Genomic DNA, 24,905 nt, shown 5'->3' with positions numbered 1-24,905 from the left:
TTATATAGATCGTTGGAAGGCGAGAGGAGGGGTTTAAAGCCATGCAGATGTAATGAAGTTGTGACGAGGAACTAACCGAATGGAAAGTGAAGTTTCACAAGACCCACAGTAACTGACTGTGTAACGTGTTATAGCAACACATGAACAGTTTAAATCCCGCTTTTTTTCCCCACCAAAGACGGGAAATAAACCATTTACCATAGATATCGATTCTTTCAGGGATTATCGTCTGAAGTAAGTAATTTCTGTCATATTTTGGGGTTTTGCATGTTCAGAAATGTTAATTCTTTTGTGTCTGTGGTAAGAGGAATTTGACTTTACGCACATGGCACAAGACGTCTCATATATATATATATATATACACGTCTCTTGAATATTTGTTTTTTTTCCCTAATTCTATTTCATTCTTTATTTGACAGTCTTTAATTTGTTTTCCTATTAATGTACATGCCTTTTTGTGTAGACAGTGACAAGGATGATTTTATATCAGTTTAAACAATGCTAAAGTTATTATATTGACACTAGTATGTTTGACGCTAATTATATCACAATTTTGTTCTTGACACGTTTCAGGTGTCGTTTAGCCATAAGAGTAGTATAATGGAGGGTGACCAGTACATTATTTATAGTCAACTTTGTATAATTGGAAATCGGTCCAGTTTTGAACGCGGCAACGGGCATTCCATGCGCTGTCCACGTAAAAGGTGGCACCACCGGTGTCACCTGGACGCAGCTGTTAGTGCGCACACAGGGGAGCACGAGGAGAGGTGAAGTGACTGGCCGCACTAGGGGCAACAGCTGAGAGTAAGTGACAGAGAGAGAGTCGAAAGAGAGCTGTTTTACCACCCCTGGTTTTAAGAGATCTGTGACCATCCATTTGGACTCCATATTACTAGTAGTAAACCAACCTATAACCATGCCAACAGCACCAATCAACCAGGGCCACAGACTTGGTTGTGATGCAAACCTATGACGTCATATCTCTCTCGACACACTTCACAGTTAGTTGGTGTTGGTGGACTGATCTGTTCATGACATGGCCAGTGAATGGTGGTGCCAGTGTTAACATATTGTGTATTTACTCTGCCTTCGCTGGTGTCTACAGCAGGAATTGGAAATCCAGCAACTCTTGGAGGAACAGTGGAAGGTGATAGAAGTGCTTCTTTACTATTACGTTTACCAATAAAGATCTTTATCAACTTCCACTGTTCCTCTAAAAGATTTGCTGGATTTCTTATTAATGATGCTTTCCAACTTTCTTTTGAATCAAATGAAATGTTATCGGTCACATGCACATATTTTGGCAGATGTTAGTGCGGGTGTAGTGAACACAGTAATCAAAGAGGTGAATGGAGATCCAAATGGCCAGAACACAGCCTACTACAATGAGATGCAGCCACGCACACCTGTCTTGCCACACAAATAGACCAGTTAAAGGTCCACTTCAAAAATGGAAAACCATTCCGCTCATGAGTACAGCGACACGTTGTGATATGGCACAATACACTTCTGTGGGTCATATTCGACCCACGTAATCAATTAAGCAATACCAGGCCGACAGTAAACACGTTTCCAATACGTACAGTTCCATTTACAACCACGAAAACCAGTATGAACCGGTTGCTATTAAAATAACGTTTTTGGACTGAAAACCTTACGGCTTGGGTAGGATTCTAGGCTAACATGGCCGCCGCCTCTTGTTCAAAGACCTTCAGGAACACTCGGAGGTGGAGAGGGCTATGGAGACATTCTCCTTGCGCCGCTTGTCGATACAGCGAGGTGGAGATAGATTTTTCACGAAGCTGTCACTCAATAATTTGAACGTTATTTTGCCATTTTTATATTAGGGACGTACAACTAAAATTGAGGGCACACAAGTTTCAGCTGAGGGAGGAGCAGAGAGGTCAGGGGTTAGAGGTCAAAGTCTCACACTTTCCCATGTTGGGCTACCGAGTGGCGCAGCGGTCTAAGGCACTGCATCTCAGTGCTAGAGGCGTCACCTGGTTTGAATCCAGGCTACATTACAACCGGCCATGATTGGGAGTCCCATAGGGCAGCGCACAATTGGCCCAGCGTCGTCCAGGTTTGGCCGGTGTCACGCCTTGGTCATTGTATTTTGTGTTTCTCGTTATATATTTTGGTCAGGCCAGGGTGTGACATGGGTTTATATGTTGTGTTTCGTATTGGGGTTTGTATTATTTGGGATCGCGGCTGATTAGGGGAGTGGTATAGGCTTGGCTGCCTGAGGCGATTCTCAATTAGAGTCAGGTGCTTATCGTTGTCTCTGATTGGGAACCGTATTTAGGTAGCCTGAGTTCGCTTTGTATTTCGTGGGTGTTTGTTCCTGTCTTTGTGTAGTATTCACCAGATAGGCTGTAATTTATTTCACGTTTCGTTTGTTGTTTTCGTATTTCAGTTATTTCATGTACCATCATATCTTTCATTAAAGTCATGAGTAACCTACACGCTGCATTTCGGTCCGACTCTCTTCTTACAACAGACGAACGCCGTTACAGTCGGTGTAGGCCGTCATTGTAAATAAGATTTTTTTCTGACTTTCCTAGTTAAATAAAAGGTTAAATCACATGTTTTTTTCTGTTTTGTTTCAGTATGAGCACATTTCAGATACTACCACATCTATATGACATAAGGATATTGTAAGTCATCTTTGCCTGCTCATAGTTGGCTAAAATCACATGATTCACACCCGACGATGTCATCAGTGTCTCCGGATGATGCCATCGGAAAAAAACATTTTCTTCTATCTTTGTAAGCTTACGATCAGCTGTCCGTCCTGTCTCCCTGTAGCGCTGTGACTCCAGTCACCCAAGTCATAGAGTTTTTCTCTGCTACCCACACGGCAAGCGGTACCGGAGCGCCAAGTCTAGTACCAAAAGGCTCATTAACAGCATCTACCCGCAAGCCTGCAAGACTGCTGAACAATGAATCAAATTGCCACCAGACTATTTACATTTACAACCCCCCTCTCAATTTGTTTTGTACACTGCTGCTACTCGAATAACCTGTACCCCCCCCCCCCCGCACATTGACTGGTACCCCCTGTATATAGTCTCATTGTTATTTTATTGTGTTTTATAATTTTTTACTAATTTTTTACTTTAGTTTATTTGGTAAATATTTTCTTAACTCTTTCTTGAACTACACTGTTGGTAAAGGGCTTGTAAGTAAGCATTTCACGTTGTCCACACTTCTATTCGGAGCATGTGCCAAATCAAGTTTGATTTGATGTTAGGGTGGTGCTAGAGATGACCAATTTCATATTGAAAAAGGGTGAAGTTTCTCTTTAAACACTTCTCCAGTCATGGTAATATCCAGATATTCTGTGCAACATAGATGTGTTCCCATGTAGTGTACAGGTGTAGTTAAGTGGGACTGGATCTGTGACCACTGCAGCTATTTTTGGCCCCAGCTGGCCGAAGTCCCAGTCTGGATGCAGGCCTGTGCTCAAGAGAGGTAACAGACCCTCAGTCAAACCTGCTTTACCTACACACACAGTCACAGATAGACTGGCATTTATTCACACTTATATCAAACATTTTGTATAACTAAACCAAGAAAGACCACAGCCGCTCATTTCAAATGGGAACAAATGAGTCATAGTGGGCAGAACAAGGAAGGTGGTGGGCAGAGCCAAGCAAGAGCTAGCGAGATCCTATTGGCATGCTTTCACAATCATTTGCATATGTATGTTAGGGACCGCCTACTCTGAAGTGCGTGTGTGCAATAACTCAATTCGCCTTTGCTCTCCTTCTAAACAACATCTTTTTTGTTGTAGTTTTTTTGTTGTTTTTGCAAAGGGTAAAGACTACAAAACTTTAGTCCACTCTGTTCGTAACAGATTCTAGTTTTGGGGAACAGAAAACTGAATTGAGATCAAATTTTTCATTGACGAGAAAATGAGCAGAATGCCGACCAAAATCCATCTCGTTGCATCTTCTCCCACTGCCGGCCACGCCGAGCGGATGCTTCAAGTGTATACATCCGGTGAAATATCTGTCTCATTGTTCTATCTGTGCTTATATGTACTCACACATACATCTAACATCCATTTGTTTTATGCATACAGACGTCATGCCTATTGGCCACAGGTAAACATATACATTTTTGTGAGTTATACTCCGGAGTTATACTCTTCTCATTGGAATTTACATTTTTACAAGGCACATTGCACAAGGCTAAACTCTCCCTAACTAGGTCAGGCTGTGTGCGTATGTGTGTGCCGATAGGCACATGCAAATAACAGAGTGTGTGTTTGTGTCAGTCCCTGCTCTCTGATACCTGATAGGTCCACGGCATGAGGTCAGGCACACAGCGGTAAGGTCAATGTGACGTGGTGAGGTTGGACCCAGGTGCAGGGAAGAGACCAGACGAGGAGTCAGTGGTTAAGGATAGACATAAATGCTTTACTGATAAACAGTAGCCGCAGGATCACAGTACACTGGGGAACCCCCACTAAGTCTCGAAAACTCACTCAGGAAACAAACACGTAAAACAATTAAAGCTGCAAAGGAAAACAGAACCCCCCCCCTTTAATAGGGAAATCATAATGAGTAATGGGACACAACTGAGTGTCATTAATGTCTTTAATCGACAGTTTTGTACAACGCAACTCAGACCAGAGCATACCGGACCTATTTTCTCTCCATATCCCTGGATTTCTACCGCAAGCTCTGGACATTAATACCTGGATCTTGCAGCTAGCTAGCTGCTATCCGAGTGACTATTGGCTTACGTCGGTCCCGGAGCAAACATAAATTATTACGGAGCTAGCCAGCTGAAGAGTTCCATCAGCCACTCCTGGGCTACAATCACCTATCCGGACCCGTTTTACTGCCAACGCGGAGCCCCACCGGGCCTTCACGACTGGACTACCGATGTTATCTGCCCGCTAATCTACCGACGGAAACGCACAAGGTGGCTAAAAACAGACCTCCATCCTCTGCCAGCTTGCTACCCATGGCCCGGCTAACTGTCTGAATTGCCATGACCCCAACCAACCTCACTACTCACTGGACCCTTATGATCACTCGGCTAAGCCATGCCTCTCCTTAATGTCAATATGCCTTGTCCACTGCTGTTCTGGTTAGTGTTTATTGTCTTATTTCACTGTAGAGCCTCTAGCCCTGCTCATTATACCTTATCCAACTCTTCAGTTCCACCACCCACACATGCGATGACATCACCTGGTTTCAATGATGTTTCTAGAGACAATATCTCTCTCATCATCACTCAATGCCTAGGTTTACCTCCACTGTATTCACATCCTACCATACCTTTGTCTGTACATTATACCTTGAAGCTATTTTATCGCCCCCAGAAACCTCCTTTTACTCTCTGTTCCGGGCGTCCTAGACGACCAATTCTCACATCTTTTAGCCATACCCTTATCCTACCAAAAAACTCTGAAATCCCCATCCCTAACTACAACATTTTCAGACAAGATAGAACGGCCAAAGGGGGCAGTGTTGCAATCTACTGCAGAGATAGCCTGCAGAGTTCTGTTCTACTATCCAAGTCTGTACCCAAACCATTTGAACTTCTACTTTTAAAAATCCAACTATCTAAAAACAATTATCTCACCGTTTCCGCCTGCTATAGACCACCCTGTGCCCCGGACACCATATGTGAACTGATTGCCCCCCATCTATCTTCAGAGCTTGTGCCGCTAGGTGACCTAAACTGGAACATGCTTAACACCCCAGCAATCCTACAATCTAAGCTTGATGCTCTCAATCTCACACAAATGATCAATGAACCTACCAGGCACCACCCCAAAGCCGTAAACACGGGCACCCTCATAGATATCATCCTAACCAACTTGCCCTCTAAATACACCTTTGCTGTTTTCAACCAAGATCTCAGTGATCACTGCTTCATTGCCTGCATCCGTAATGGGTCAGCGGTCAAGGGACCTCCACTCATCACTGTCAAACGCTTCCTGAAACACTTCAGCGAGCAGGCCTTTCTAATCGACCTGGCCTGGGTATCCTGGAAGGATATTGACCTCATCCCATCAGTAGAGGATGCCTGGTTATTTTTTTTAAATGCCTTCCTCACCATCTTAAATAAGCATGCCCCATTCAAGAAATTTAGAACCAGGAACAGATATAGCCCTTGGTTCTCTCCAGACCTGACTGCCCTTAACCATCACAAAAACATCCTTTAGCGTTCTGCATTAGCATTTAACAGCCCCCATGATATGCAACCTTTCAGGTAAGTTAGAAACCAATATACACAGGCAGTTAAAAAGCCAAGGCTAGCTTTTTCAAGCAGAAATTTGCTTCCCGCAACACAAACTCAAAAAAGTTCTGGGACACAGTAAAGTCCATGGAGAATAAGAACACCTCCTCCCAGCTGCCAACTGCACTGAGGATAGGAAACTCTGTCACCACCGATAAATCCACTATAATTTTGAATTTCAATAAACATTTTTCTATGGCTGGCCATGCTTTCCACCTGGCTACCCCTACCCCGGTCAACAGCACTGTAGCCCCGACAGCAACTCGCCCAAGCCTTCCCTATTTCTCCTTCTCCCAAATCCAGTCAGCTGATGTTCTGAAAGAGCTGCAAAATCTGGACCCCTACAAATCAGCCGGACTAGACAACCTGGACCCTTTCTTTCTAAAATTATCTGCCGAAATTGTTGCAACCCCTATTACTAGCCTGTTCAACCTCTCTTTCGTGTCGTCTGAGATTCCCAAAGATTGGAAAGCAGCTGCGGTCATCCCCCTCTTCAAAGCGAGAACACTCTTGACCCAACTGCTACAGACCTATATCTATCCTACCCTGCCTTTCTAAGGTCTTCGAAAGCCAAGTCAACAAACAGATTACCGACCATTCCGAATCCCACCCCACCTTCCCCGCTATGCAATCTGGTTTCAGAGCTGGTCATGGGTGCACCTCAGCCACGCTCAAGGTCCTAAACGATATCTTAACCGCCATCGATAAGAAACAATACGGTGCATCCGTATTCATTGACCTGGCCAAGGCTTTCGACTCTGTCAATCACCACATCCTCATCAGCAGACTCGATAGCCTTGGTTTCTCAAATGATTGCCTCGCCTGGTTCACCAACTACTTCTCTGATAGAGTTCAGTGTATCAAATCGGAGGGCTTGTTGTCTGGGCCTCTGGCAGTTTCTTTGGAGGTGCCACAGGGTTCAATTCTTGGGTCGACTCTCTTCTCTGTATACATAAATGATGCCGCTCTTGCTGCTGGTGAGTCTCTGATCCTCCTCTACGCAGACGGCACCATTCTGTATACTTCTGGCCCTTCTTTGGACACTGTGTTAACAACCCTGCAGGAGGCGTCTCAGCACTTGGTGGACATGCAGTATGTGTTCTGGAAGGGTTTTGGCGAAGATCAAGATGTCATCGAGGTAAACAAAGACGAACTGATGCAATATATCCCTAAGAGTGTCATTGACCAATGCTTGAAAGACTGCCGGTAACCGTAAACCCACTGCGACGCCTGTAGGACTGGGCGATGAGACTTCAGCATTGGCTCCTCCTGGGTTGAGGTTGGACTGTTGTTGGAGGGAGTTGGTAAGTGGCCAGAGGCTCCTTGGTGGGTTACAACATTGTTGATCTGGGTGACAGTCAATCCAGGGGTCACTACTCTACTCGCCACTCAGGTCTTTTCTCATCTTTGTCTCTCCTTTATTCTCATCTTCACCAATCCCTTATTCCTCTCCCTCCTCAGGGCAGTTAGTTATTTCCACTAAACTAAAACTCCCTACTACATTGCACAGTTCGGGCTTGATCTGATTTATCTTTAGGGGAACTGGCAACTGTGCGCACTGAGCTCCCAAAAAATAAAATAATGGTTTCAAATAATTGAAACCAACAATAATGATAAATAACCAACATTTCGGTTATTCGCTCAGCACTACATTACAGACAGATCTGTGTGTTTTTTTGCTAACTTAGAATAGTCTACATTCAGAGTGTTTCCACAATTCATTATGCAACGTAATGAAATAATTCAATTTCTTTTGGATCCGTTACATCCGTCTGTCGAAGTCTTCAAACCACCAGTCTGTCATGTTAAGGGAGGGGGGAGCATATTCTATATTCATATTCTATATTCATATTCTATATGTTTTATAGAAAGTCAACACATTCGGGATTATAGCGGAATTGACAGAGAAACCAGTCAGCACCGCTTCCTTCCAGAAACCAGAATGATGTGGTCGCCGTGATGGTGGTGATAACGAGTCAGTCGTGTGGTTAACCTCAATCTCTCAGTGGTAGGATCCCACAGAGGGTTTATATTGCCGTCCTCGTCCGTTTTGTTGCTCTCTGAGCTCAGATGAAAGTAAGGAGGAAAGCAGCTGCACACTTAAAAAAGAAAAACATCCTTTCTTGCTTTGATATGTATTTTTAGTTTTTGTCGACCTTTGACGTTTGTTCATGCAACCTTGAAGTTCCGCACGGAGAGTGTGTGCAGTACTTCAGTCTTTAAGAAAGGATTGTTAAACGTTAAACTCTCTCTCCCCTGTCTTCCTCATCCTCTTGTCTTTCTCTTTCTACCACCTCTCTCTCTCTCTCTCTCTCCCCCCAGAGCAGCGATGGCTCCTTCTCTGGCCCAGGCCTACCGTAGGCGCTGGTGGATGGCGGTGACTGCGGTCATAGAGAACCTGCTGTTCTCTGCTGTGCTGCTGGGCTGGGGATCGCTACTCATCATGCTCAAGAACGAGGGCTTCTACTCACACCTCTGCATAGGTACGTCCCCGTCCATGGGTAACACTCACACAGGGATGCTGTATACTTCAGGGTTGGGGTCATTTCCATACTAAGGGATACCGTATACTTCAGGGTTGGGGTCATTTCCATACTAAGGGATGCCGTATACTTCAGGGTTGGGGTCATTTCCATACTAAGGGATGCCGTATACTTCAGGGTTGGGGTCATTTCCATACTAAGGGATGCAGTATACTTCAGGGTTGGGGTCATTTCCATACTAAGGGATGCCGTATACTTCAGGGTTTGGGTCATTTCCATACTAAGGGATACCGTATACTTCAGGGTTGGGGTCATTTCCATACTAAGGGATGCCGTATACTTCAGGGTTGGGGTCATTTCCATACTAAGGGATGCAGTATACTTCAGGGTTGGGGTCATTTCCATACTAAGGGATGCCGTATACTTCAGGGTTGGGGTCATTTCCATACTAAGGGATGCAGTATACTTCAGGGTTGGGGTCATTTCCATACTAAGGGATGCCGTATACTTCAGGGTTGGGGTCATTTCCATACTAAGGGATGCAGTATACTTCAGGGTTGGGGTCATTTCCATACTAAGGGATGCAGTATACTTCAGGGTTGGGGTCATTTCCATACTAAGGGATACCGTATACTTCAGGGTTGGGGTCATTTCCATACTAAGGGATGCCGTATACTTCAGGGTTGGGGTCATTTCCATACTAAGGGATACCGTATACTTCAGGGTTGGGGTCATTTCCATACTAAGGGATGCAGTATACTTCAGGGTTGGGGTCATTTCCATACTAAGGGATACCGTATACTTCAGGGTTGGGGTCATTTCCATACTAAGGGATACCGTATACTTCAGGGTTTGGGTCATTTCCATACTAAGGGATGCAGTATACTTCAGGGTTTGGGTCATTTCCATACTAAGGGATGCAGTATACTTCAGGGTTGGGGTCATTTCCATACTAAGGGATGCAGTATACTTCAGGGTTTGGGTCATTTCCATACTAAGGGATGCAGTATACTTCAGGGTTGGGGTCATTTCCATACTTGCATACTTCAGGGTTTGGGTCATTTCCATACTAAGGGATGCAGTATACTTCAGGGTTGGGGTCATTTCCATACTAAGGGATGCAGTATACTTCAGGGTTGGGGTCATTTCCATACTAAGGGATACCGTATACTTCAGGGTTGGGGTCATTTCCATACTAAGGGATGCCGTATACTTCAGGGTTCAAATCCATTTAAATTCCAGTCAATTCAGAAAATAGACCAAATGCCAATTCAAAATGTTTCTCATTGAAAAGCACAGAAGAGAACTTCAGAGTACTTTCCAAACTGTGTGTAATTGAAATGGAATTGACCCCAGGTATACATAAACCTATGCATAGATACTGTGGGGTGAATCCTAACGACCACTGATATCAACGCATGACTAAGTGAAAATTCAACTCCAGTGGAACTTGGGATTTCGCCCCTGTGTACGTCCATAGAGATATACATGTCTATAGCACATGTGGTTTCCTGTGTCTTGTATAGTTCTCAACTCCCCTCTCTCTCGTCCCCTTCCTTACCCTTCTCCTGCTCCCCCCTCTCTTTCTTCACCTCTCTCCACCCCCCCCCCCTCCCAGACAATGAGACAGTGTTCAGTAACATCAGTTCGTGGGACAGTGGTATCTGGCATAGCTGCGTGGACCAGGAAGAGATGTTGAATCTGGGCTTTACCATTGGCTCCTTCCTGCTGAGTGCAGCCACTCTGCCGCTAGGTATCCTGATGGACAAGTACGGGCCCCGCCCACTCCGCCTCCTCGGCAGGTAAAAGCCGGGACACATCGTCATCGTCATTGCCGTCCTCATTATAGTAATATTAAATCATCAGCGATTAACACTGTGATTGTCATTGTCACCATTATAACTTTTTTAACAATCGTCATGACCATAGTCATTATCTTCACAACCATCGTCACCATCATTATCTTCCATGAGTCAGCGTCATCATCAAGTCTCTCTCTCTTGCAGTGCGTGTTTTGCTTTCTCTTGTGCCATGATAGCTGGAGCTGCCTATAACCCCGAAGGTAAGGATCCTAAACCGCTGTATGTCACTGTAAATGAACACTAAATGTACAGAAACATCACATTGAACACATCTGCTTATTACATTACACTGCACACATAGATCTCACTTAACGGTCTCCTCCTTCCTCCTCCCTTTCCTCCTCCAGTACTCTCGGCCCTCATTTTCATTGCAGTCTCCTTCAACGGCTTCGGAGGAATCTGCCTCACCTTCACCTCCCTCACGGTAAGGCGCGCGCGCACACACACGCGCACACACACACACACACACACACACACACACACACACACACACACACACACACACACACACACACACACACACACACACACACACACACACACACACACACACACACACACACACACACACACACACACACACACACACACACACCATCCTTCTCCTCTACATGGACACAATAACGACATATCCAAAGTTCCCAGAACACACCAGCGGCTGGTGGGAGGAGCTATAGGAGGACGGGCTCATTATAATGGCTGGAATGGAATTAATGGAACGGTATGAAACATATGGAAACCACATTTGTCTCCATTACATTTATTCCATTCCAGCCATTATAATGAGCCCCTCCTCCTATAGCTCCTCCCACCACTCATGACCAAAACCTCCCGTCACCTGAAAAGTTTCTTAGCGCGTGCTGTGGCCCATAGAGACTAAAGGACTGCACTCTATGCTGCACCCCGTTTTAAGCCATCTCTGAACTGTACACAAAATAACTGCACTATACTGCATTTGCACTCTGTTCATGTTTCTGAATGTAGATACATTCATACTGATACTGTAAATGTGTACATCCACTGTATATCAGCAGAATACCCACTGCATATCAACCGTATACCCACTGTATAACAACAATATACCCACTTTATAACAACAATACAATATACCCACTGTATAACAACAATATACCCACTGTATATCAACAACATACACACTGTATATCAACAATATACCCACTGTATGTCAACAATATACCCACTGTATGTCAACAATATACCCACTGTATATCAACAATATACACACTGTATGTCAACAATATACCCACTGTATATCAACAATATACCCACTGTATATCAACAACATACACACTGTATATCAATAATATACCCACTGTATGTCAACAATATACCCACTGTATATCAACAATATACCCACTGTATAGCAACAATATACTCACTGTATATCAATAATATATCCACTGTATATCAACAATATACCCACTGTATGTCTACAATATACCCACTGTATATCAACAATATACCCACTATATATCAACCGTATACCCACTGTATATCAACAATATACCCACTGTATATCAACAATATACCCACTGTATGTCAACAATATACCCACTGTATATCAACCGTATACCCACTGTATATCAACAATATACCCACTGTATATCAACAATATACCCACTGTATGTCAACAATATACCCACTGTATATCAACAATATACCCACTATATATCAACCGTATACCCACTGTATATCAACAATAACCCACTGTATATCAACAATATACCCACTGTATGTCTACAATATACCCACTGTATTCCAACCGTATACCCACTGTATATTTGTATATCTGCTCATTCTCTTATAGCTCTATGCTCACTCTGCCTAGTTGTATATAATGCATGTAAACCTTCTTTAAACTCCGCTGCCTGTATTCTGTCTCTAAATGTTGTCTATCACTAGAAACACCATGTCACCAAGTACAATCCTGAGTATGTGTAAATGTACTTGGTGAATAAAGGTGATGTGATTCTGACCAGCCTCCTCTGAAACATACATATGTTAGTTATTATAACCATAGGAATAGATTCTACGGATATAACTAACTGTACACTGAGTGAACAAAACATTAAGAACACCTGCTCTTTCCATGACGTAGACTGACCAGTTGAATCCAGTTGAAAGCTATGATCCCTTATTGATGTCACTAGTAAAATCCACTTCAAACAGTGTAGATGAAGGAGAGACAGGTTAAAGAAAGATTTGTAGGCCTTGAGACAATTGTGACATGGATTGTGTATGTGTGCCATACGGAGGGTGAATGACAAAAACGGGGTATGGTAGTAGGTGCCAGGCGCACCGGTTTGTGTCAAGAACTGCTACGCTGCTGGGTTTTTCACCCTCAACAGTTTACTTTGAGTATCAAGAATGGTCTACCCAAATGACATCCAGCCAACTTTACATAACTGTGGGAAGCATTGGAGTCAACATGGGGCCAGAATCCCCAACATGGGGCCAGCATCCCCGTGAAACACGTTCGACACCTTGTAGAGTCCATGTCCAGACGAATTGAGGCTGTTCAGAGGGCAAAGGGGGGTGGTGCAACTCAATACTAGGAAGGTGTTCCTAATGTATGGTATACTCAGTGTATAAAGTGCATTCGGAAAGTATTGACTCCTTGATTTTTTCCACATTTTGTTACGTTACATCCTTATTCTAAAATGGAATGAATAGTTTGTTTCCCTCATCAATCTACACACAATACCCCATAATGACAAAGTAAAAACTGGTTAATTTTTTTTGAAATATCACATTTACATAAGTATTCAGACACTTTACTCAGTACTTTGTTGAAGCACATTTGGCGGTGATTACAGCCTCGAGTCTTCTTGGGTATTACGCTACAATCTTGGCACACCTTGTATTTGGGGAGTTTCTCCCATTCTTCTCTGCAGATCCTCTCAAGCTCTGCCAGGTTGGATGGGGAGCATCACTGCACAGCTATTCTCAGGTCTCTCCAGAGATGTTCGATAGGGTTCAAGTCCGGGCTCAGGCTGGGCCACTCAAGGACCTTCAGTGACTTGTCCCGAAGCCACTCATGCGTTTTCTTGGCTGTTTGCTAAATCAAATCAAATCAAATCAAATTTTATTTGTCACATACACATGGTTAGCAGATGTTAATGCGAGTGTAGCGAAATGCTTGTGCTTCTAGTTCCGACAATGCAGTGATAACCAACAAGTAATCTAACTAACAATTCCAAAACTACTGTCTTATACACAGTGTAAGGGGATAAGGAACATGTACATAAGGATATATGAATGAGTGATGGTACAGAGCAGCATACAGTAGATGGTATCGAGTACAGTATATACATATGAGATGATTATGTAGACAAAGTAAACAAAGTGGCATAGTTAAAGTGGCTAGTGATACATGTTACATAAGGATGCAGTCGATGATGTAGAGTACAGTATATACATATGCATATGAGATTAATAATGTAGGGTAAGTAACATTATATAAGGTAGCATTGTTTAAAGTGGCTAGTGATATATTTACATCATTTCCCATCAATTCCCATTATTAAAATGGCTGGAGTTGGGTCAGTGTCAATGACAGTGTGTTGGCAGCAGCCACTCAGTGTTAGTGGTGGCTGTTTAACAGTCTGATGGCCTTGAGATAGAAGCTGTTTTTCAGTCTCTCGGTCCCAGCTTTGATGCACCTGTACTGACCTCGCCTTCTGGATGATAGCGGGGTGAACAGGCAGTGGTTCGGGTGGTTGATGTCCTTGATGATCTTTATGGCCTTCCTGTAACAACGGGTGGTGTAGGTGTCCTGGAGGGCAGGTAGTTTGCCCCCGGTGATGCGTTGTGCAGTCCTCACTACCCTCTGGAGAGCCTTACGGTTGAGGGCGGAGCAGTTGCCGTACCAGGCGGTGATACAGCCCGCCAGGATGCTCTCGATTGTGCATCTGTAGAAGTTTGTGAGTGCTTTTGGTGACAAGCCGAATTTCTTCAGCCTCCTGAGGTTGAATAGGCGCTGCTGCGCCTTCTTCACGACGCTGTCAGTGTGAGTGGACCAATTCAGTTTGTCTGTGATGTGTATGCCGAGGAACTTAAAACTAGCTACCCTCTCCACTACTGTTCCATCGATGTGGATAGGGGGGTGTTCCCTCTGCTGAAGGAGAGACCGCATGTTCTGGTCAGACTCCGAAAAAGGGCACATCGCGCACCACTTCCCAGTATTCTTCTTGCCAATGTCCAGTCTCTCGACAACAAGGTTGATGAAATCCGAGCAAGGGTGGCATTCCAGAGAGACATCAGAGACTGCAACGTTCTTTGCTTTACGGAGACATGGCTTACTGGGAAAACGCTATCCAAACGCTATGCTTAGGGTCGTTGTCCTGTTGAAAGGTGAACCTTCGCCCCCAGTCTGAGGTCCTGAGCGCTCTGTAGCAGGTTTTCAGCAAGGATCTCTCTGTACTTTGCGCCGTTCATCTTCCCTCGATCCTGACTAGTCTCCCAGTCCCTGCCACTGAAATACATCCCCACAGCATGATGCTGCCAACACCATGCTTCACCTGTAGGGATGGTGCCAAGTTTCCTCCAGACATGACGCTTGGCATTCAGGCCAAATAGTTCAATCTTGGTTTCATAAGACCAGAGAATCTTGTTTCTCACAGTCTGAGAGTCCTTTAGGTGCCTTTTAGCAAACTCCAAGCGACTATCATTTGGCTTTTCCTGAAGAGTGGCTTCTGTCTGGCTACTCTACCATAAATGCCTGATTGGTGGGGTGCTGCAGAGATGGTTGTCCTTCTGGAAGGTTCTCCCATCTCCACAGAGGAACTCTGGAGCTCTGTCAGAGTGACCATTGGGTTCTTGGCCCTTTTCCCATGATTGCTCAGTTTGGCTGTGCTGCCAGCTCTAGGAAGAGTCTTGGTGGTTCCAAACTTTTTCCACTTAAGAATGATGGCGGCGACTGTGCTCTTGGAGACCTTCAAACGCTGCAGAAAGGTTTTGGTACCCTTTCCCAGATCTGTGCCTCGACACAATCCTGTATCGGAGCTCTACAGACAATCCCTACGACCTCATGGCTTGGTTTTTGCTCTGTCATCCACGATCAACTGTGGGACATGATTTAGAGAGTTGTGTGCCTTTCCAAATAATTTCCAATCAATTGATTGGTCCACAGGTGGACAACAATCAAGTTGTAGAAACATCTCAAGGATGATAAATGGACACAGGATGCACCTGAGCTCAATTTTCGAGTCTCATAGCAAAAGGTCTGAATACTTATGTAAATAAGGTATTTCTGTTTCTTATTTTTAATATATTTAAAAACCTGTTTTCTCTTCATCATTATGGGGTATTGTGTGCAGATTGATAAGCAAAAAAAGTAATTTAATCCATTTTAGAATAAGGCTGTAACGTGGCAAAATGTGGAAAAAGTCAAGGGGTCTGAATACTTCCTGAATGCACTATGTGAGGCATACTGTAGCTATTACTATTATACGCTATATAACTGTATATTTTGTATGTTGGTGTTCAGAGTTTCTACGGCACATGCTGTTCTGCTCCTGGCTCTAAATTCTAGCACACGGCCGTCGGCCAATCAGATTACTGGGCTGTCGACACGCTCGTCCCTGCCCCCTTCCCAAAACACACAAGGACACCCATCTCTCTCTCTCTCTCTCTCTCTCTCATTCAATTGACTTTATTGACATGGCAAGTTTATTATTACTTACATTGTCAAAGTATAAATATCAACAAAAACATTTAAAAAACATATATTTATATATAATATATATATTTGTATGTAAATAAATGGTGGGATCAACAGCAATAATAATAGTAGTAGTGGACATGGGATTACCATTAACAACAACTACAACAACAATATTAATGAGAACAGCAATACATTAAAGCAATGGTAGTAGACCAGTGTCAACGTGACTGAAAAGACACATGACGTGGTATGAAAGACAAAACAAAACAAGATGGGTAATATTATCGACATTACTTTGCACTTTTCACTGGCTGTCCCTCAGGTTGTAGCAGGAGGACACATATTTGGCTTTTCACCAAATAAATATTTTATATTTTCTTCATCTTTTATAGTTTCAAATTCTTTGTATTGAATTATAATTTTGGGAAATAAATATTCTCTTAGGTCTGAGTATTTGTCACAGTGTAATAGGAAATGCAGCTCTGTCTCTACCTCTCCCCTGGAGCAGAGTGAGCACAGCCTGTCCTCTTTGGGCAGCCAGGTTTGTCTGTGATGACCGGTCTCTATAGCCAGACTGTGCTCACTGAGTCTGTACATAGTGTTTTCCTCAGTTTTCTATCAGTCACAGTGGTCAGATAGTCTGCCACCATGTACTGTCTGTTTAGAGCCAAATAGCATTGAAGTTTACTTAGATTTTTTTGTGGTGTCTTTCCAATAGATTATATATTTTTATTTTTGTTTTGTGATGATTTGGTTGGGCCAGATTTTCTGAGTGCTGTCCTGAGGCTCTATGGGGTTGGTTTGGGTTGGTGAACTGAGCCTCAGAACCAGCTGGCGGAGGAGACTCTTCTCTTGTTTCATCTCTTGACATTGTAGAGCTGTGTGATGCAATGTTTTGGGGTCACTTGTTTTTAGATGGTTGTAAAATTTGATGGCTCTTTTTTCTATTTGAATGAGGAGGGGGTATTGGCCCAATTCTGCTCTACATGCATTATTTTGAGTTTTTCTTTGCACTTGCAATACAGTCTTTCAAAACTCTGCATGCAGTATTTTGATTGGATTTTTGTCTCATTTGGTAAATTCATTATTAGAGATTGGACCCCATACTTCACTGCCATATAGAGCAATTGGTTCTATAACTGATTAAAAGATTTTGAGCCAGATTCTAATTGGAATTTCGATTTTGATGTTCCTTTTAATGGCATAGAATGCTCTTCTTGCTTTGTCTCTCAGCTCATTCACAGCCTTGTGAAAGCTACCTGTGTTTCTGATATTTAGTCCTGATATGTGTAGTTCTAATAGAACTGTGTCCAAATAGAATTTACATTTGTCATCCTTATTTCTGGACCTTTTTTGGAATATCATTATATATATATTTTTTTAGGTTAACGGTCAGAGCCCAGGTCTGACAGGTCCCGTGAAGACGATCTAGGTGCTGCTGTAACCCCTCTTTAGTGGGAGACAGCAGCACCAGGTCATCTGCGTTCCTCAGACACTTGATTTCAGTGTTGTTTAGGGTGATACCAGGTGCTTCCGATACTTCTAATGTTTTTGCCAATTCATTCATGTAGATGTTAAATAGTGTTGGACTTATTGGGCAGCCCTGTTTCACTCCCCGTCCCTGAGAGAAGTCTGTTTGCTTGTTGCCAATTTTAACCGCACATTTGTTTTTAGTGTACATTGATTTAATAAAATCATATGTTTTCCCTCCAATACCACTTTCTATTAGTTTATAAAAAAGACCTTCGTACCAAATTGAATCAAATGCTTTCCTGAAATCTACAAAACACGAGACGATTTAGCCTTTGTTTTGGTTTACTTGTTTATCAATTAGAGTGTGGAGGGTGTAAATGTGGTCTGTCGTACGGAAAAAAAATTGAAATCCAATCTGGCTTCTGCTCAGGACGTTGTGTTCGTCAAGGAAATGATGTAGTTGCTATTTATAACACTGCAGAGGATTTCCCCCAAGTTGCTGTTAACGCAAATTCCTCTGTAATTATTTGGGTCAAATTTGTCTCCATTCTTATAGATTGGTGTGATCAATCCCTGGTTCCAAATATCGGGGAAAATACCTGCAGTGAGGATAATGTTGAAGAGTTTGAGTATAGCCAATTGGAATTTGTGGTCTGTATATTTGATCATTTCATTTAAAGTACCATCAGCACCACAGGCCTTTTTGTGTTGGAGAGTGCATAGTTTTTCCAATAATTCTTCTTCTGTAATTGGGGATCCACAGGATTCTGATAGTCTGACTGCTGATTCAAGGATTTGTCATTTTTCTTGTATATCTTTTTGTTCTGGGCTCTTTGTTATATTGCTGTAGAGGTTTGCAAAGTGATTTCTCCACATATCCCCATTTTGGATAGTCAGTTCCTCCTGATGAGGTTTGTTTTATTTATTCAAATTCTCCCAGAAGTGGTTTGATTCTGTGGATTCCTCAATTCCAACCAGCTGATTTCTAATGTGCTGTTCCTTTTTTCTTCTTAGGGTGTGTTTGTATTGCTTCAGTGTTTCCCCATATTGAAGGTGTATATTTTTGTTGTCTGGTTCTCTGTGTTTTTGATTAGATATATTTCTCAATGGTTTTCTTAAATTTTTGCAATCATTATCAAACCATTTTTCATGATCTGTTATTTCTGGTTTGCTCTTATGCTTCTTTAGATTAGACGAGGAGGCTAATTTGTCAAATATAAAGTTTATGTTCCAAACAGCCAAATGTACACCTTCATTGTTGTAGGAGAATGCTAAGGCTAAAAAGTTGTCCAGGAGAGATTGTATGTTTTGGCTACTAATTGCTTTCTGGTAGATGTCTGTACAGTTTACACTCCATCTACAGGCCTGTTTTGTACCATGCAATTTATTGGGCCGTGATGCTTCATGGTTGGGTTCTGCTCTTCTCAGATACACTGTGATTTTACTGTGGCCTGAGAGAGGTGTTAGTGGGCTGACTGTGAAGGCTCTGAGAGAGGTGTTAGTGGGCTGACTGTGAAGGCTCTGAGAGAGGTGTTAGTGGGCTGACTGTGAAGGCTCTGAGAGAGGTGTTAGTGGGCTGACTGTGAAGGCTCTGAGAGAGGTGTTAGTGGGCTGACTGTGAAGGCTCTGAGAGAGGTGTTAGTGGGCTGACTGTGGAGGCTCTGAGAGAGGTGTTAGTGGGCTGACTGTGGAGGCTCTGAGAGAGGTGTTAGTGGGCTGACTGTGGAGGCTCTGAGAGAGGTGTTAGTGGGCTGACTGTGAAGGCTCTGAGAGAGGTGTTAGTGGGCTGACTGTGGAGGCTCTGAGAGAGGTGTTAGTGGGCTGACTGTGGAGGCTCTGAGAGACTGTTAGGGGCTTTGAAGGCTCTGAGGAGGTGTTAGTGGGCTGACAGTGGAGCTCTGAGAGGGATGTTAGCTGGGCTGACTGTGGAGGCTCTGAGAGACTCCCCTTTAGGTCCATGACTATGTACAGACCCAGTGTGCTGCCAAGGGATGAGCTGTAGGTGTACCTACCAAAAGAGTCCCCTCCCAGCCTACCATTGACTATGTACAGACCCAGTGTTCCACAGAGCTGGAGGTGTACCTACCAAAAGAGTCCCCTCCCAGCCTACCATTGACTATGTACAGACCCAGTGTTCCACAGAGCTGGAGGTGTACCTACCAAAAGAGTCCCCTCCCAGCCTACCATTGACTATGTACAGACCCAGTGTTCCACAGAGCTGGAGGTGTACCTACCAAAAGAGTCCCCTCCCAGCCTACCATTGACTATGTACAGACCCAGTGTTCCACAGAGCTGGAGGTGTACCTACCAAAAGAGTCCCCTCCCAGCCTACCATTGACTATGTACAGACCCAGTGTTCCACAGAGCTTCACGAGCTGGACTCCGTTTTTCACTTTGTCATAGTTGTTTCTGTGGGGATGGAAAGGTTGTTGCTTCCTGGTAGGTGTTTATCCCCATGACTGTTAATAGTGTCTTGTTCTTCTGCTGTTCTTGCATTCAGGTCTCCACAGACCAGTACGTTGCCTTGGGCCTGAAAGTGACTCATTTCCCCCTCTAGAATGGAGAAACTCTCTTCATTGAAGTTGGGTGACTCTGAGGGGGGAATGTATGTGGCACAGAGGAAGACGTTTTTATCTGTCAAGATAGCCTCCTTGTTGATTTTTAACCAGATAAAGAATTCTCCTGTTTTGATCAATTCGATTGAATGAATTAGTTCAGATTTATACCATAGTAGCATTCCCCCTGAGTCTCTGCCCTGTCTGGTTCCTTTTCATTGAGTGGATGCATATGATTATCTCCCTATAACCTAGTGGACAGCCAGTGGAAACATCACCTCTGCACCATGTTTCCTGTAGAACTACAATGTCAACATCATCAATTTCTTTCAGGAAGTCTGGGTTTCTGCTCTTTTAGTCCAAAAGCAGAGGACTTCAATCCTTGTAAGTTTCAACATGCCACGTAAAAACATTTCATAACTTTTTTTTCCTTCAAAATGAGACAAACACTCACAATCCAACAAGAACTATTACAATAGGGTTTTTCAATTAAAGTAAACTCTTATTATGCAAATGTGATATGTTTATCATTTAAGAATTTGTGTCATGGCACTTGGGTGGGTGTAGGATGAGGATGGTGGAGTTCTTGTGCTCATCTTACCATGACCCTCGACCTTATCACATGTGAGCATAGTAGACTCAGCATTTGTTTAGTGTCACTCATTTGGTTGGTGGGGGCTGGGCCAGTTGCTCCTCTCACAGCCTGTGCGTAGCTCTGCCTGCTGGGCTGTGGCTCCTCCAAGTGTGGGTCTGCAGGGGGATGGGAGTAACAGTATAACTTTAGTCCGTCCCCTCGCCCATACCCAGGCTCGAACCAGGGACCCTCTGCACACATCAACAACTGCCTCCCACGAAGCACCATTACCCATTGCTCCACAAAAGCCACAGTCTTTGCAGAGTAAGGGGAACCACTACTTCAAGTGAGTGATGTGACCGATTGAAACGCTATTAGCGCGCACCACTGCTAACTAGCTAGCCATTTCACATCTCTCACTATATTATATACACACACACACACACACACACACACACACACACACACACACACACACACACACACACACACACACACACACACACACACACACACACACACACACACACACACACACACACACACACACACACACACACACACACACACACACACACACACACACACACACCCGTCCGTCCGTCAGTCAATATTAGGTACATGAGCTATATGACCTTACATTCTCCAGGGCAATCGAGACATATCCCATTCCTCTTTTTTTGTGCTTGTAGAATGTTGTTCTGATTCTGTTTTTAAGGCTCCCTGCTTTTTCTCGAGTTCACCCATCTTCCTACCCTCTCTGTCTATCCCTCTACCTCTCTGTCTGTCCCTCGACCTCTCTGTCTGTCCCTCTACCTCTCTGTCTGTCCCTCTACCTCTCTGTCTGTCCCTGTACCTCTCTGTCTGTCCCTGTACCTCTCTCTCCGTCCCTCGACCTCTCTCTCCGTCCCTCGACCTCTCTGTCTGTCCCTCTACCTCTCTGTCTGTCCCTCTACCTCTCTGTCTGTCCCTCTACCTCTCTCTCCGTCCCTCGACCTCTCTGTCTGTCCCTCTACCCCTCTGTCTGTCCCTCTACCTCTCTGTCTGTCCCTCTACCTCTCTGTCTGTCCCTGTACCTCTCTCTCCGTCCCTCGACCTCTCTCTCCGTCCCTCGACCTCTCTGTCTGTCCCTCTACCTCTCTGTCTGTCCCTCTACATTTACATTTACATTTAAGTCATTTAGCAGACGCTCTTATCCAGAGCGACTTACAAATTGGTGCATTCACCTTATGACATCCAGTGGGACAGTCACTTAACAATAGTGCATCTAAAACTTAGGGGGTGGGGTGAGAGGGATTACTATCCTAGGTATTCCTTAAAGTGGGGTTTCAGGTGTCTCCGGAAGGTGGTGATTGACTCCGCTGTCCTGGCGTCGTGAGGGAGTTTGTTCCACCATTGGGGGCCAGGGCACGAACAGTTTTGACTGGGCTGAGCGGGAGCTGTCCCTCAGTGGTAGGGAGGCGAGCAGGCCAGAGGTGGATGAACTGCCCTTGTTTGGGTGTAGGGCCTGATCAGAGCCTGGAGGTACTGAGGTGCCGTTCCCCTCACAGCTCCGTAGGCAAGCACCATGGTCTTGTAGCGGAATTCTGGGTGGATAAACATAAAACTACCTCTGTCTGTCCCTTTACCTCTGTCCCTCTACCTCACTGTCTGTCCCTTTACCTCTCTGTCTGTCCCTCTACCTCTGTCTGTCCCTTTACCTCTGTCTGTCCCTTTACCTCTGTCTGTCCCTTTACCTCTGTCTGTCCCTCTACCTCACTGTCTGTCCCTTTACCTCTCTGTCTGTCCCTCTACCTCACTGTCTGTCCCTCTACCTCTCTGTCTGTCCCTCTAACTCTCTCCATCCCTTTACCTCTCTGTCTATCCCTCTACCTCACTGTCTGTCCCTCTACCTCACTGTCTGTCCCTCTACCTCTCTGTCTGTCCCTGTACCTCTCTGTCTGTCCCTCTACCTCTCTGTCTGTTCCCTTACCTCTGTCTGTACCTCTACCTCTCTGTCTGTTCCCTTACCTCTGTCTGTACCTCTACCTCTCTGTCTGTTCCCTTACCTCTGTCTGTACCTCTACCTCTCTCTCACACACTCTCTGCCTTTTTCACACACGCACATGTACACATACCCACCAGGGGTGGCTGGTGGGAGGAGCTATAGGAGGACGGGCCCATTGTAATGGCGTTGCTTTCCGTATGTTGGGTGTGTTTGAGACCGTTCCATTAATTTAATCCCCGCCATTACAATTCACGCATCCTCCTATCGTTCCTCCCACCAGCCTCCTCTGATACCCACACATGAAAGGGCATGTGTGTGTGAACCTAAGATGAAAAATGTAAATATAGGAGGTAATGAAGCCAGAATCCCCCCAAAATGTTGGCGCACTGGTGCTCCTAAATTAAAGCTCCAGGTCGCAGCAAAAATATTTAGGCGCATATGCAAGTAAACGGTTGCACTGCACGACATGGCAAACGAGTCACACGTTTCCCTCCTAGTCATGGACTCTTTCATTCCATCCACCAAAATAATGTCAACCTTTGGTTCTGTCTGCCTGTCTCTGTCTGTCAGTCCATGTCCATGGTAGTGTGTGTTGGGGCACGTAGCTGAGGCCCCTGAAGTCCTCTGATGGTTCAGCCATGACCTGTACACTGATCGACAGGACCTGGAGAGAGAATGGTCATGGTTATGGGGCAACTCTATCCGTACCTCTGCCAAGACTTGACCAGGGAAACCTGCAGTTCCTAGTTATTGGCTAAAACTACACTCGTAGGAAAAGGGTTTCTATGTAGTACCAAAAATGGTTCTATCACTTCATATAGCAACCCTAGGGGTTCTATATAGTGTATAGCCTGACCAGGTTTGTTCCTGGTCAGGTTACTTAGTCTGGAAAACTGTGGTACTGGCTGGTATGTCACTATCAGCAGGGTTAAATTGGTGGGGGGAGTGATAAGAATGGAAAAACAGGGAGAGAGACTGTTGTGGAAAACAGGAAAGATCTAGAGAGGGAGAGAGTGGGATATTGTCCTCAGTTAAACTTAGAGTGACCAACTGGAAATAGGGTGTCAAAGTGTGTGTTTTTTGCTTCTTCCTGTTTTTTTTGTGTTTTTTTTGCATTTATTTGTTAAAAGAGAGAGCATCAGAAGCATCAGAAGCATCAGAAGCATCAGAAGCCCAAGCATCAGAAGCATCAGAAGCATCAGAAGCATCAGAAGAATATATATTTTATGAAGGAGTGGTAATTCCCACCTTTTCTGTATTTTCAGATTTCTATTGAACAAATAGTGAAGGCATGACGGATGGGAACGATACACAGAGTTATTATTTATAGAAATGATTTATATAACTTGTTTACATGGATGCTGTCTTTATAGGTTCCGGGTGTATTGCACATCTTTAAATAGAGGTTAGCACAATGGTGTTTGATATCACTCTTTAAGCTCAGCTTGGCACAGTGTGGAGTGACAGTTTGCATCCGAAATGGCACCCTATTCCCTAACCACATAGGGGTCAAAAGTAGGGCACTATATAGTGAATAGGGTGCGACTTCAAATCGTAACACACATCTATAAAGAGAAGTGCAAACAGTGCTGTTGCTCTGAGTCTGTACGTTTATATACAATGTACAAAAAAGGCTAAATCACATCAATTTGATTTAAGCCCCCATAGAGAAATTCTGTCACAATATCTGGTATGTATTTAAGCTCAGTGTGGTGACACAGTACGTGTTGTCACTATATTTAACTTGAACTAATTTACCGCTCTGTGCAGCGAACATTCATGTCAAGCTCGCGAGATCAGGCGATGTTTTCCAAAGGGGGAGAGAGTGGTGACGACACACAGCCTGGCGTGATGTACGTTGTTATCTGTGTGTCTTTATATCTTTTTTATTTTTTATTTTATTTTTATTTTTATTAACAACAAATCAATACATAAAGCACATGAGGGAACACAAGCATACATAGATTACAAACAATGGACAATCGAGCTAGGGGGTACAATATCACATTACAATTACACAAGGA

At 44.1% G+C, this 24,905-nt stretch overlaps 1 protein-coding gene across 1 annotated transcript in view; it reads left to right on the top strand.

Annotated features, from left to right (window-relative positions):
- The first annotated feature begins 48 nt into the window (after nt 1-48).
- LOC124002159 (large neutral amino acids transporter small subunit 3-like) overlaps nt 49-24,905 on the top strand; it is a 37,970-nt gene continuing 13,113 nt past the window's right edge. The window contains exons 1-5 of the mRNA XM_046309477.1: nt 49-234; nt 8,584-8,744; nt 10,363-10,546; nt 10,751-10,806; nt 10,954-11,030. Of these exons, the coding sequence (XP_046165433.1) occupies nt 8,591-8,744; nt 10,363-10,546; nt 10,751-10,806; nt 10,954-11,030 (471 nt within the window). The 5' untranslated portion in view covers nt 49-234; nt 8,584-8,590. The remainder of the gene's footprint in view (nt 235-8,583; nt 8,745-10,362; nt 10,547-10,750; nt 10,807-10,953; nt 11,031-24,905) is intronic.

The sequence above is a fragment of the Oncorhynchus gorbuscha genome, linkage group LG17, assembly GCF_021184085.1.
Source record: "Oncorhynchus gorbuscha isolate QuinsamMale2020 ecotype Even-year linkage group LG17, OgorEven_v1.0, whole genome shotgun sequence".
NCBI lineage: Eukaryota > Metazoa > Chordata > Actinopteri > Salmoniformes > Salmonidae > Oncorhynchus > Oncorhynchus gorbuscha.
Note: the sequence above shows the minus strand (reverse complement) of the source record. Positions and strands in the feature narration are given on the sequence as shown.